The 13,501-nt window shown below is 47.3% G+C and overlaps 1 protein-coding gene across 1 annotated transcript in view; it reads left to right on the top strand.

Moving 5' to 3' along the window:
- The first annotated feature begins 4,552 nt into the window (after positions 1-4,552).
- Positions 4,553-13,501, top strand: part of IQCK (IQ motif containing K) — a 29,260-nt gene continuing 20,311 nt past the window's right edge. Inside the window, exons 1-4 of the mRNA XM_032231010.1 lie at positions 4,553-4,593; positions 6,093-6,271; positions 7,026-7,123; positions 12,619-12,671. Coding sequence (XP_032086901.1) covers positions 4,553-4,593; positions 6,093-6,271; positions 7,026-7,123; positions 12,619-12,671 — 371 coding nt within the window. The remainder of the gene's footprint in view (positions 4,594-6,092; positions 6,272-7,025; positions 7,124-12,618; positions 12,672-13,501) is intronic.

Raw genomic sequence — 13,501 nt, 5'->3', positions numbered from 1 at the left:
TTTATTTTAGTTATTTTAATTAGTTATTTTATTTTATTTTAGTTATTTTAGTTAGTTATTTATTTTAGTTATTTATTTTATTTTAGTTATTTTAGTTATTTTATTTTAGTTATTTTAATTAGTTATTTTATTTTATTTTAGTTATTTTAGTTATTTTAGTTAGTTATTTTAGTTATTTTAGTTAGTTATTTATTTTAGTTATTTATTTTATTTTAGTTATTTAGTTATTTTAGTTAGTTATTTTAGTTATTTTAGTTATTTTAGTTAGTTAGTTATTTTAGTTATTTATTTTATTTTAGTTATTTAGTTATTTTAATTAGTTATTTTAGTTATTTTAGTTATTTTAGTTAGTTAGTTATTTTAGTTATTTATTTTATTTTAGTTATTTTAGTTATATTTTAGTTATTTTAGTTATATTTTAGTTATTTTAGTTATTTTAGTTATATTTTAGTTATTTTATTTATTTTATTTTTTATTTATTTTATTTATTTATTTGCTTGTTTATTTCAGTTATTTGCTTGTTTATTTATTTTTATATATTTTGTTTATTTTATTTATTTGCTTGTTTATTTTATTTTATTCATTTATTTTATTCTTTTAATTATTTTATTTTGTCAAACATGTACAAGACAGCAGTTATAAGTCTAAACATGGGCATGAACAAAGGAAAATGAGTACAAATACATGGGGACAGCAGGACGGGGACGGAAGTCATGCTGGTGCGCTTAGGCACACCCCCTTTACGGACCTCTTAGGAATGGGGTGAGGTCCAGACAGTTTGAGGTTGAAGCTGTGGGGGAGTTTGAGGATGTAACAGCTGAGTCAGGTAGAGGATTCCAGGCGTTGACCCCTCTGTTGCTGAAGTCGTATTTTCTGCAATTGAGTTTGGAGCGGTTGACCTTGAGTTTGTATCTATTCTTTGCCCAGGTATTATTGAGGTTGAAGCTGAAGTAGATCTTGACAGGTAGGACATTGTAGCAGACAGGTAGGAAGCTTAGGTCAAACCAAAGGCAGCGTAGAGTCCTCATTTTACCCACCTTGGAAAGATGGAAGGATGAGTCAACCTTGAGCCTGGTGAGATTTGAACTGTCAAATTGCCGGCAGCCGGGAAGCAGCAGAAGCAGCCTGCAATACTGCACTCTAACCACTGCGCCACCGCTGCTTTTAATACTTGGTTTTGTATTTCTTGGTTTTCCTTTTAACATAATAACTTATCCTTTTTCTTTAAAAGGGCAACCAGGAAAAAAATATTTTCCTGATCTTATCTCTAATCTATAAATAAATCTTCAAAGCCAGGGTATTCTAATTTAGCCAGAAAAATCCTCTAAGAGCTTCCAGAAACTGCAACAAATAAAAAAATCTTGATCTTTAATCCTCCAAATAGTGTTCCGTGAATTAATTTCTTATCCTTTTCTCTTTGTCCTTTTCATTTTCTCCTTCACTTTCTTGAAAACAAACAAACCGAAGAATTTGAAGCCCAAATTCCTATTCATCCGGATCATTTGGAAAAGAAAGAGGCACCTCCACCTGTCTTACAGGTAAAAAGAAAACAAGGAAATCCAATTAGTGGTTCTCTTTGGTGTCTTAAAAAAAAAATCTGGAACCGTTTTATGCTCTTTTTAAAAAACGGGAAGATAAATATTTCATACAATGTTACCAAAAGATTGTTATTATAGATAGCTAAGAACTATGCATTTGTTGTTGTTGTTAGTTGCGAAGTTGTGTCCGACCCATCGTGACCCCATGGACAATGTTCCTCCAGGCCTTCCTGTCCTCTACCATCCTCTGGAGTCCATTTAAGCTCACGCCGGCTGCTTCGGTGGCTCCAGCCAGCCAGCCAGAGATGGTATTCAGCAGGTTCTGACCAGTTCTGGCGAACCGGTAGCGGAAATTTTGAGTAGTTCAGAGAACCGGCAAATACCACCTCTGACTGGCCTCACCCCCATCTATTCTCTGCCTCCCGAGTCCCAGCTGATCGGGAGGAAATGGGGATTTTGCAGTAACCTTCCCCTGCCACGCCCACCAAGCCACACGCACCAAGCCACGCCCACAAAACCAATAGTAAAAATTTTTGAATCCCACCACTGCAGCCACCTCCTTCTCTTTCGTCCCCTTCTTCTTTTGTTCTCCATCGTTCTCCAGGGAGTCCTTCCTTCTCTTTAGGTGGCCAAAGGATTTGAATTTCCTCTTCAGGATCTGGCCTTCTAAAGAGCAGCCAGGGTGGATCTCCTCTAGGACTGACCGGTTGGATGGCCTTGCAGTCCTTCTTCTTTTGCCCTCCATCCTTCCCAGCATGAGGCTCTTCTCCAGGGAGTCCTTCTTCCTTCTCATTAGGTGGCCAAAGGATTTGAATTTCCTCTTCAGGATCTGGCCTTCTAAAGAGCAGCCAGGGTGGATCTCCTCTAGGACTGACCGGTTGGATGGCCTTGCAGTCCTTCTTCTTTTGCCCTCCATCATTCGCAGCATGAGGCTCTTCTCCAGGGAGTCCTTCTTCCTTCTCATCAGGTGGCCAAAGTCTTTGAGTTTCCTCTTCAGGATCTGGCCTTCTCAAGAGCAGTCAGGGTTGATCTCCTCTAGGACTGACTGGTTGGATGGCCTTGCAGTCCAAGGGACTCAATGCAGGAGTCTTCTCCAGCACCGGAGTTGAACTGTGCATAGAACCACTGAAAGATTGTAGCGTTTGAGGTATTTTAATTTCAAGGGGGGGGGGGGGGAAGAGGCTGTTATACAAGCAAGATGGGATCATGGCTGGGGAATTCTGGGAATTGAAGTCCACGAGTCTTAAAAGTAGGCAAAAATGGACAACACCGCCTCCCCCCCCCCCCCGCCACCTTGAAATGTCTGTTAAAGAGGTCAGGCGCCTGGGAGCGTGTAATCCAAATTGGGAATCCTGGCTTGCGGTGTCATTCCGGACCCAAATTGCCTGCCGGGGTTTGTCTTGTCAAACCCCTCCCCATCATTTTTCTCCAGCTTTTCCTGGAGATGCCAGAAGCTGAATTTAGATTTTTTTTTTTTGCATGCGTGCCTGCCACGAAGGGCCAGCCCTTCCCCATGTAGCAGATCTCATTTTGCAGTTTGCGCGTTATATGTCTTAATCTGAAGTGACAGGCTCAGTTCACAGCAGCCAGCTTCGTCCTTACGAATCGGCCCTCTTGCGTTACACTCAACTCTGGTTTTCTATGCGTCCTTACATATTCCAGATTCTGGTCTTCATCAGAAGAACTGGGAGTCCTCTTAAGTTCTGTGATCCCCTCCCCCACCCATTATCTATTTTTAAAAAAATAAAATACCAGAATCCTTTTTTCCCCTTAAGGATCATTTAATGAGTGTTTCCCCCCCACACACAGACAAAATGAAGCTTATAGGTGACTTTTTTTTAAATTGAAAATTTTGAAAAAAAAACACTTTTACAAATATTTACCTCCCTCCCCCTACCCTCCCCCCCCAACCCCCCCCCCCGCAACCTTCCCCTCCCCACCCGCTTCCCAGAACCAATATAGGGTATAAATCTTTAACAAAGATAAACTTTAAAAAAAAGTTAGTATCATTTTTCATTTGAGCTTTAACTCCTCTTTGCTAGGCTAGCTCTAAACAGATTATATCATTCCTTGTTTCTTCAGTCATAAACTATCTGGAATTTTGCAATGCGCTCTACATGGGGCAGCCCTTGAAGAGCATTTGGAGACTTCAGCTTGTCCAGAATGCAGCCGCGCGAGCGATTGTGGGTGCACCCCGGTACACCCACGTCACACCTATCAGCTGCACTGGCTGCCTATTGGTCTTCGGATACGCTTCAATGCGCTAGTCGTTACTTATAAAGCCCTTCATGGTATTGGACCTGAGTACTTGAGAGACCGCCTGCTGCCAATTACCTCCAACAGACCTATTAAATCCCACAGATTAGGCCTCCTCCGAATTCCATCTACTGGCCAATGCCGATTGGCTACCACCCGGAGGAAGGCCTTCTCTGTGGCTGCTCCGGTCCTTTGGAACGAGCTCCCCGTGGAGATTCGGACCCTCACCACCCTTCAGGCTTTCCGCAAAGCCCTTAAAACCTGGTTGTTCCGACAGGCCTGGGGCTGACGGATTCCCCGCCCCCACTCGAATTGTGTGGTTGTTGAGTGTTTTTAAATTGTTTGTAGTTGTTTGTCCGTTGTTTTCCTCCTGTTTGTATTCCCCCCCCCTTTTTTTTTGGTTTGTGAGCCGCCCTGAGTCCCTCTGGGAATAGGGCGGCATAGAAATCCAATAAATCAAATCAAATTAAATCAAATTTCTTAGTCCCATATTTATTTTGAGTATAGTCAATCCATCTTCTCCACTCCAGTTTATATCTCTCGTTTGAGTGGTCCTTGAGATATGCTGATATTTTAGCCATCTCTGCTAGGTTTGTTACTTTTAATGTCCATTCTTGAATAGTAGGCAAATCTTCCTTCTTCCAGTATTGCGCCACCAGCAGTCTTGCTGCGGTTATTAAATGCAAAATCAGGTTAGTACTTATAGGTGACTTTTTAAACATATTCTCTATAAATCCCTGACTTTGGAAATTTGGCTAATGCCTGGATTGAACTCTGTTCATATACGAGTGGCTTATCCGTGATTGAGGGCGTTGTTTACTGCTACATTGTTTGTCTAGTGTTAATCTTGGTATTAATAATCTCTGCTTATTTGGGGGTTGATTGCTGGTGAGGAGGCATTTTGCTAAAGTCAGTAAAGTAATCAAGGTTAACAAAGTAAACCATAAACAAACAACCTAATCAAGGAACTAACAAGAAGAAAGCAACACTCCCACCCATACTGATAGGGAAGCCACTGCATATAAATATAGAGCAAATCTCATTGCACTCACTAGCATTGATGATGTTACCTAGTTGGGTCAAGAAACATCTGCAAGAGAACTAAGCTCAGAGAGCACCCAGGACTCCATAGTCGTTGTCCTCCTCCTCCTCCTCCTCCTCCTCCTCCTCCTCCTCCTCCTCCTCCTCCTCCTCCTCCTCCTCCTCCTCCTCTCTTTTAGCCCTGAGGCTGTTACCTCCTTGGGTCACGAAATGTCTGCAGGAAAACCACCAAGCTCAGAGAGCACCAAAGTTGGACACCCTGATCGAAACAACAATTCCTCCTCCTTCTCCTCTTCCTCCTCCTCCTCCTCCTCCTCCTCCTCCTCCTCCTCCTCCTCCTCCTCCTCCCTCTCTCCTCTTCCTCTCTTTTAGCCCTGAGGCTCTTACCTCCTTGGGTCACGAAATGTCTGCAGGAAAACCACCAAGCTCAGAGAGCACCAAAGTTGGACACCCTGATCGAAACAACAATTCCTCCTCCTCCTCCTCTTCCTCCTCCTCCTCCTCCTCCTCCTCCTCCTCCTCCTCCCTCTCTCCTCTTCCTCTCTTTTAGCCCTGAGGCTCTTACCTCCTTGGGTCACGAAATGTCTGCAGGAAAACCACCAAGCTCAGAGAGCACCAAAGTTGGACACCCTGATCGAAACAACAATTCTTCTTCTTCCTCCTCCTCCTCCTCCTCCTCCTCCTCCTCCTCCTCCTCCTCCTCCTCCTCCTCCTCCCCTTTCTAGCCCTGAGGCTATTACCTCCTTGGGTCACGAAATGTCTGCAAGAAAACCACCAAGCTCAGAGAGCACCAAGGTTGGACACCCTAATTGAAACAATAATTCCTCCTCCTTCTCCTTCTCCTTCTCCTTCTCCTTCTCCTTCTCCTTCTCCTTCTCCTTCTCCTTCTCCTTCTCCTTCTCCTTCTCCTTCTCCTTCTCCTTCTCCTTCTCCTTCTCCTTCTCCTTCTCCTTCTCCTTCTCCTCCTCCTCCTCCTCCTCCTCCTCCTCCTCCTCCTCCTCCTCCTCCTCCTCCTCCTCCTCCTCCTCCTCCTCTCCTTTCTAGCCCTGAGGCTATTACTTCCTTGGGTCACGAAACGTCTTGCAAGAAAACCACCAAGCTCAGAGAGCACTCCCACAGGTCAACCCTGAGCTACAAATACTCCCCTCAGTTAACGAATTACTCCCCAGTTGCGCCGAGAGTAGGTTCAGAATCGATGTTCCCTTTGTTTCGTTCTTTCTTTGCTTACTTACAGCGTTCGCTTATCTAAATCCGGAGGAGCAGGGCGTTTTATCTCCTTGTTTTTGCTCCTCAGCAGGTTCCCAAGGAGGCCGGGCCGCTGCCAGAGCTGAGTGTGGGGGAGAGCAAGCCTGTGATCGCCGAGGAAGAGCCCCCCCAGAAGACCCTGTCTCTTCTTTCTGCGCTGATCGCTCCTGAGCTGCCTGACCTAAAAACATGTAAGTCATCAGGCAAACTCATCTTCCTTTATCAGGGCATCCTTTTTGAAAAGGAAGGGAGAGAAATGAAGGCCCCTTCCCACCCAGCCCGGTCTTGACCACGATTTCTGCCCGTTTCGTAGTTGCAGTCTATGAATGCAATCCTACGTTGCATTAATAGAGGGATACAATCGAGATCAAGGGAGATACTCATACCACTCTATAAAGCCCTAGTAAGACCACAGCTAGAGTACTGCATCCAGTTTTGGTCACCAGATGGGACTATGAACCGCAGAGCTGATTATTTACATGATACGTACCATATTTTTCAGAGTATAAGACGCACCTTTTCCCCTCAAACAAGAGGCTGAAAATCTGGGTGCGTCTTATACACTGAATACAGCATTTTTGGCCTCCTGAAACCCTGCCCCCTTTGCAAAAATGGCCATGCAGAGCCTTTAGGAGGCTTCCAGAGTGCTCCTGGAGGCTGGGGAGAGCAGAAATGAGCGAAAAACAGGCCAACTTTTGCTCATTTTTGCCCCCACCCCACCCCCAGGAGCACTCTATAAGCTTCCTAAATGCTATGCATGCCATTTTTTGGGGGTTCATTTTTGTGAAAAACGGGCCATTTTTGGGAGGTCTGCAGAGTGCAAAACCTTTTTTTTTAAATTTGCCTCTTCAAAATCTTGGTGCGTCTTATACTCTGAAAAATACGGTAAATGGAACAGACTTAGTATTTACCTGTTTGTAAAAAACAAACCTTTGACCTGTCCAGGTACTCCCAGGGAATTCTTGGAATGCTACATTTTTCCCGTGCTTCTTCCCGGCATGGTGGAACTCCTGCACGAAGCCAAGAAGCAAAGATGCTTTGAGGTGAGTCCAAAATCGATCTCGGAAGGACGTGCGACGTTCCAGAATGCGGGATCAGAATACGGACCTATCCGGGAATTTATCGTAGTCCTCAACTTACAACCCCCAATTAAGCCTCAACTTTCTGGTGGTTAAGCACAGCGATTGTTAAGGAAGTTACGCCCCATTTTACGACTGGTTTTTTTTTTTGCCACAGTTAAACAAACCACTGCTATCATTAAGTGAATCCTGCGGTCGTTAAGTGAATCTGGCTCCCCCCCTCCCCGCTGACTTTGTTTGTTGGAAGCCAGCTGGGAACGCCGCAAAAAGGGATCATGTGACACACACACACACACACATGGACAGCACAGCCGTCATAAGTACAAGCCAGTTGCCAAGCATCCGACTTTTGATCCTGTAACCGTGGGGATCCTGCAACAGTCGTAAGTGCGAAAAAACTGTCCTAAGTCACCTTTTTCAGTGCTGTTATAACTTGAACAGTAGCGCTTAGACTTATATACCGCTTCACAATGGTTTTACAGCCCTCTCTAAGCGGTTTAGAGAGTCAGCCTATTTGCCCCCAACAATCTGGCTCCTCATTTTACCCACCTCGGAAGGATGGAAGGCTGAGTCGACCTTGAGCCGGGTGAGAATCGAACTGTTGACAGTGGGCAGAGTTAGCCTGCAATACTGCATTCTCACCACTGCACCACCATGGCTCACAGAGATAGAGAGATAGATGGATGAATGCATGATAGGTAGCAATAGCACTTAGACTTATATACTGCTTTACAATGCTTTACAGCCCTCTCTAAGCCGTTTACAGAGTCAGCCTTTTGCCCCCAACAATCTGGGTCCTCATTTGACCCACCTTGGAAGGATAGAAGGCTGAGTCAACCTTGAGTCAGGATCGAACTGCTGGCAGAGCCTGCAATGCTGCATTCTCACCACTGCACCACCATGGCTCTTAGATAGATACAGCGAGAGATTGGATAGCTAAGATAGATAGCTAAGATAGATGAGAGAGAACAATAGCACTCAGACTTATATACCATTTTACAGTCCTTCACAGCCCTCTCTAAGCGGTTTACACAGTCAGCTTCTTGCCCCTGAACAATCTGGGTCCTCATTTTACCCACCTCGGAAATACGGAAGGCTGAGTCCAACCTTGAGCCGGTCAGGATCGAACTTCTGGCCATGGGCAGAGTTAGACTGCAATGCTGCATTCTAAGCACTGGCAGAGGGAGGGAAGGAAGGAAGGAAGGGCAATAGCACTCAGACTTATATACCGCTTTACAGTGCTTTTCTAAGCGGTTTACAGAGTCAGCCTCTTGCCCCCAACAATCTGGCTCCTCATTTTACTGACCTCGGAAGGACAGAAGTCTGAGTCAACCTTGAGCCTCATCAGGATCGAACTGCTGGCAGTCGGCAGAGTCAGCCTGCAATACTCCATTCTAACCACTGTGCCACCAGGAAGGAGAATGAGAAAGGAAATAAAAGGGAGGGAGGGAGGGAGGGAAAGAAGGAAGGAAGGAAGGATAGCAATAGCACTTTGACCTACTGTATATACCACTTTATAGTGCTTTTCAGCCCACTCTAAGTGGTCTACAGAGTCAGCCTCTTGCCCCCCAACAATCTAGGTCCTCATTTTACCCACTTCGGAAGGATGGGAGGCTGAGTCAACCTTGAACCCAGTGAGATTCGAACTGCCAAATTGCAGGCAGCCGGCAGTCAGCAGAAGCAGCCTGCATTACTGCGCTCTAACCACTGCGCCACCAAGGCTCTAAAAGCAACGATTGTAAGGACCAGCTGTCCTTAAGAACCAAGGTTCGAAATTCTGACTTCTGCAAAAGCGACTCATTGGTTCACTTTAACAACGGTGGCATTCGCTTAACGTCCGCTACAGAAAAAGTTGTAAAATCTTGCCGGTTCTGTGACGGCTGTCATGACTTACAACGAGCCAGCTCTATTATGGTCATAAATCAGGGGCTGCCTGTACTTTGTCATGTGGAAACCTTTAGCCCTGCAGTCTTTTCAAACCGACATAAACAGCTGCTCTTCCAAGCATCCCATTAGTGGTTTGAACCACTGCTCCCCTGCAGGTTTAATGACGGCTTTTAGGGAAACTAACCTTATTAAGCCTTCATTTCCATTTTTTTTTTTACTCCTTTGTTGTTTTTCTGGACTGCCTTTTTATAGTTAAGATGCAGAAATTAACGGTAGTTTCATCGCCAAACCTCCTTTGAAAGAAAAAAAAAAGACATGGTTTTTATTTTATTTTAAAACCAGTATAAGCAGAAGGCTCAATTTGCACTTAAGTCTGTGAGCTGCATTTGAAAACAACAACAACATGTATTTTTACAAAATTAAGATTTTTACAGGTACTGTGTTTCCCTGAAAATAAGACAGGGTCTTCATGGTATTGGACCTGGGTACTTGAGAGACCGCCTGCTGCCAATTACCTCCCAAAGACCCATTAGATCACACAGGGTTGGCCTCCTCCGGGTTCCGTCTACTAGCCAATGCCACCTGGCTACTGCCCGGGGGAGGGCCTTCTCTGTGGCAGCTCTGGCCCTCTGGAACGAACTGCCCACAGGGATTCGGACCCTCACCTCTCTCCAGGCCTTCCGAAAAGCCGTCAAAACCTGGCTTTGCCGGCAGGCCTGGGGTTGATGAGTTCCCCTCCCCTCTCAACTTGTGTGGCTGTATGATTCTTGCTTATTTTAATTATTTGTACTCTGTTCTATGTTCCCCTTTTCCCCTTGTGAGTTGTTCGCTGCCCTGAGTCCCTCCCGGAGAAGGGCGGCATACAAATAATAAAATTCAATTCAATTTTGACCCCCGAAATAAGCGCTTGGGGGTCAAACTGGGAGGGTGGGGTTGGATGGCGCATGGGAGACATGCAGCCAGAATAACATTCTTTCTCGGAGAGTCAAGGTCACTCTGCCCTGACACCTGGACCGATGGATGGGAGGAATCTTCCATCGTGGCAGGGACTGATTGGACCGTGGGATGGATTTGTGGGTGCCGGGCAGGGTCTTGAACTTTCAACTGGGTGGGGAAAACCTGGAAGCTTTCCAATTCGGGTTTCCCCAGATGTGCCAACATGGCTTCTCTTAATAAGTTGGAATTTTGAGGAATCTCTAGCCTCGGATTCTTATTTTATTGAGGATGCTACCGTGTTTCCCCCCAAAATCTTGGGGAGCCTCGGTCAGAACAAATGTGATTTGGAGTCCTACTCCGCCAGTAAGACCACTCTCCAGTGTCAAGAGACAAAGCAACCGGTCAGTTTCAAAGACCCTTCTGGTTTGCAGAGGAAGGAAATCGAATGAGCGTGGGTGGTGTGTTTGTGTGAGTGAGGTTACGTGCCTTATTGGCGGTCCCGGACTGGGCAAAAGAGCATCTGGGGCGCTGGGCGTATCTATGAAACGAAGCGAGCAGGGGTGGCGGCGAAAACGATCGGATGCCTCTCATTGTGTTCCCGAGTGGAACACAAACACCGTCAAGAATGGGAGGGGATTCTCCTGGTGGAAAATAGCGGTGCAGCCCATCTGCCGGGGAACAATGCCCATTGTGCGGGAGGCTTCCTGTGCCTGTGCATATCCGGGTGTGCCTAACCCAGCCCAGCTGTGTGCAGCCTCTGAAGGCCGCCTGGCTTTCTTTAAAGGCAGCCCAGCCGAGCCTGGGAAAGAAATAGCGTTGAGGCTTTGGGTGGCTTTGCAGGGAGTTCCTCCTTTTCCAGGAGAGCCATGCGGTTTGATCCGAGTATTGAATTTATATTGGAAAGATGATGGGTTAATTTCCCCTGGGGAGTCTGGAGGCATAAATGTCTGTTTAAATGAGGGTCTCCTCCTCCCTCCCTCTCTCCCTCTTCCTCTCTGTCTCTGCCTCTCTCTCCTTCTGTCTCTTTCTCCCCTCTCTTCCTCTCTCTCTCTCTCTCGTCCTCTCTCTCCTGCTCTCCCTCCCTGTGTCTCTCCCTCTCCTCTCTCTTCTTTCCCTCCCTCTCTCTCCTGTCTTTTTCTCCTCTCTTTCTCTTCCTCTCTCTCTCTCTGTCTCCTGCTCTCCCTCTGTCTCTCCCTCTCCTCTCTCTCTTCTTTCACTCTCTCCCACTCTGTTCCTCTCCTCTCCCCCTCTCCTGGCGCTTTCTCCTCTCTCCCTCTCCTGCTCTCCCTCTCCCTCTGTCTTTCCCTCTCTCCCCTTCTTTCTCTCTCTCCCTCTGTCACTCTCTCTCCCACTCTTTCCCTTCCTCACTCCTCCTCTCTTCCCCATTTCCCCCTCTCTTTCTCTCCCTCCCTCGCTCCCTCCCTTCCTCTGTTTTTGTCTTTCCCTCTCCCTCCTCTTTCTTCTCCCCGCTCTCTCCCCGTGTCTCTCCCTCTCTTCCTCTCTCCCCCTCTTCTGTCTCTTTCTTCTCCCCCCTCCCTCTCTGTATCTACCTCTCCTCCTCCCTCTCCCTCTCTCTCTCTCTTCCTCTCTCCCACCCTCTCCTTCACTTGATCCTTCGATGGTGGGGATGCTGTGCAGGCCGTAAGTGTGAGAACCAGTCCTAAGTCACTTTTTTTCAGGGAAGCTGTAACGTCGAAGGGTCAAATGGTTATAAGTCAAGGACTCCCATGTATTCATTTTCCGTGGGACGCAAGGACACATTCAGACAATTGCCATAATTACATACCTCCGCCTAATGCAATCAGCACCCATAATCACCATCATTTGCATGAATATTTATGGCCCATCTTTATTATTTTTATAAACCACTCAAAAGGTGACAAAGTTACACACCATGCTTCCTTCCTCCTGCTACTTGTCCCCCCAAAACATCAACCCCGTGAGATGGGGTGGGCAAAGAGGGAGGAAGAGGGGGAGAGGGAGGGGGAGGGAGAGGGAGGGAAGGAGGGGGAGAAAGAGAGGGAGGGTGGGGGAGGAAAGGAAGGGGGGAGAGAGAGGGAGGGGGAGAGAGGGGGGAGGCAGAGGGAGGGAGAGAGGGGGGAGGCAGAGGGAGGGAGAAAGAGGGGGGGAGGGAAAGAGGGAAGGGGGGAGAGAGAGGGAGGGGGAGAGAGCGGGAAGGAGGGGGAGGGGGAGGGGGAGAGAGCGGGAAGGAGGGGGAGGGAGAGGGATGGAGAAAGAGGGAGAGGGAGGGAAGGAGTGGGAGGGAGGGAGAGGGAGGGAGGAGAGAGGGGGGAAAGAGGGGGAGGGAGAGGGAGGGAAGGAGGGGGAGGGAGAGAGAAAGAGAGAGGGGGAGGGAGAGGGGAGGGAGAGGGGGAAGGAGGGAGAGGGAGGGAGAAAGAGGGAGGTAAGGAGGAGGGAGAGAATGAGGGAGAGAGGGAGGGGGAGGGAAGGAGAGAGAGGCTCTGGCATGGTCATACACCCCCCTTGCCACCCCGTAGGGGATTCCCGCCCTTTGTCAGTCCGTGGGAGGGGACCGTTTGAGGGCCCGGCTGCCCTTTGGAGAAAGAGATGGGGGGGAATGAAGATAAAACCTCCCATCGCTTCTCTTCTTTCTCCTTCTCTTCTGTTTCTTGCAGAGGAAGCAGACCAGATTCATCGCCCTGGATTTCCTGACCGAGTGGTTGTACAAGTAAGTTTCTTTGCTCAGCCTTTGAAGCATTTGAAGATCACTCTGGCATTCCCCCTCCGCCCACCCTTCTAACGGAGACCAAAGCTGATCGTCCTCGACTTACAACAGCCCGTTTAGTGACCGTTTGGAGTTACAGCGGCACTGAAGAAGTGACTCATGCCCATTTTTCACTCTTACAACCGTTGCGGCCGTTCCTCATGGTCATGCAATCAAATTTCAGACATTTGGCAACAGACCCCTATTTATGACAGTTGCAGCGCCAGGCGTTATGTGTGATCCCCTTTTGTGATCTTCTGACGCGCCAAGTCAACGGGGGAGCCAGATTCATTTAACATCCTTGTCACAACTGCTGTCAGGCCCGGAAGATGCCTTCTGCCTTGGGCCTTCCGGCCTTTCACATTCAATGCGGTGGGAAAAGGGGAGGGGGGAATTATACGGAGTACGGGAGATATGTAGTCATATATATAATATTCATAGGATGCAGTAGCTCAGGGGCTAAGACACTGACCTTGTCCATCAGAAAGGTCAGCAGTTCAGTGGTTCAAATCCCTAGCGCCATGTAATGGAGTGAGCTCCCGTGACTTGTCCCAGCTTCTGCCAACCTAGCAGTTTGAAAGCACATAAAAATGCAAGTAGGAAAATAGGAACCACCTTTGGTGGGAAGGTAACAGCGTTCCGTGCACCTTCGGCGTTGAGTCATGCTGGCCACATGACCACGGAGACGTCTTCGGACAGTGCTGGCTATTTGGCTTTGAAACGGAGATAAGAACCGCCCCCTAGAGCCGGGAACGACTAGCACATACGTGCGAAGGGAACCTTTAACTTTACCT

The sequence above is a fragment of the Thamnophis elegans genome, chromosome 14 (genome assembly GCF_009769535.1).
Source record: "Thamnophis elegans isolate rThaEle1 chromosome 14, rThaEle1.pri, whole genome shotgun sequence".
NCBI classification, from domain to species: Eukaryota; Metazoa; Chordata; class Lepidosauria; order Squamata; family Colubridae; genus Thamnophis; species Thamnophis elegans.
The sequence above is the reverse complement of the archived record's forward strand: the minus strand, read 5'-3'. Positions and strand labels throughout refer to the sequence as shown.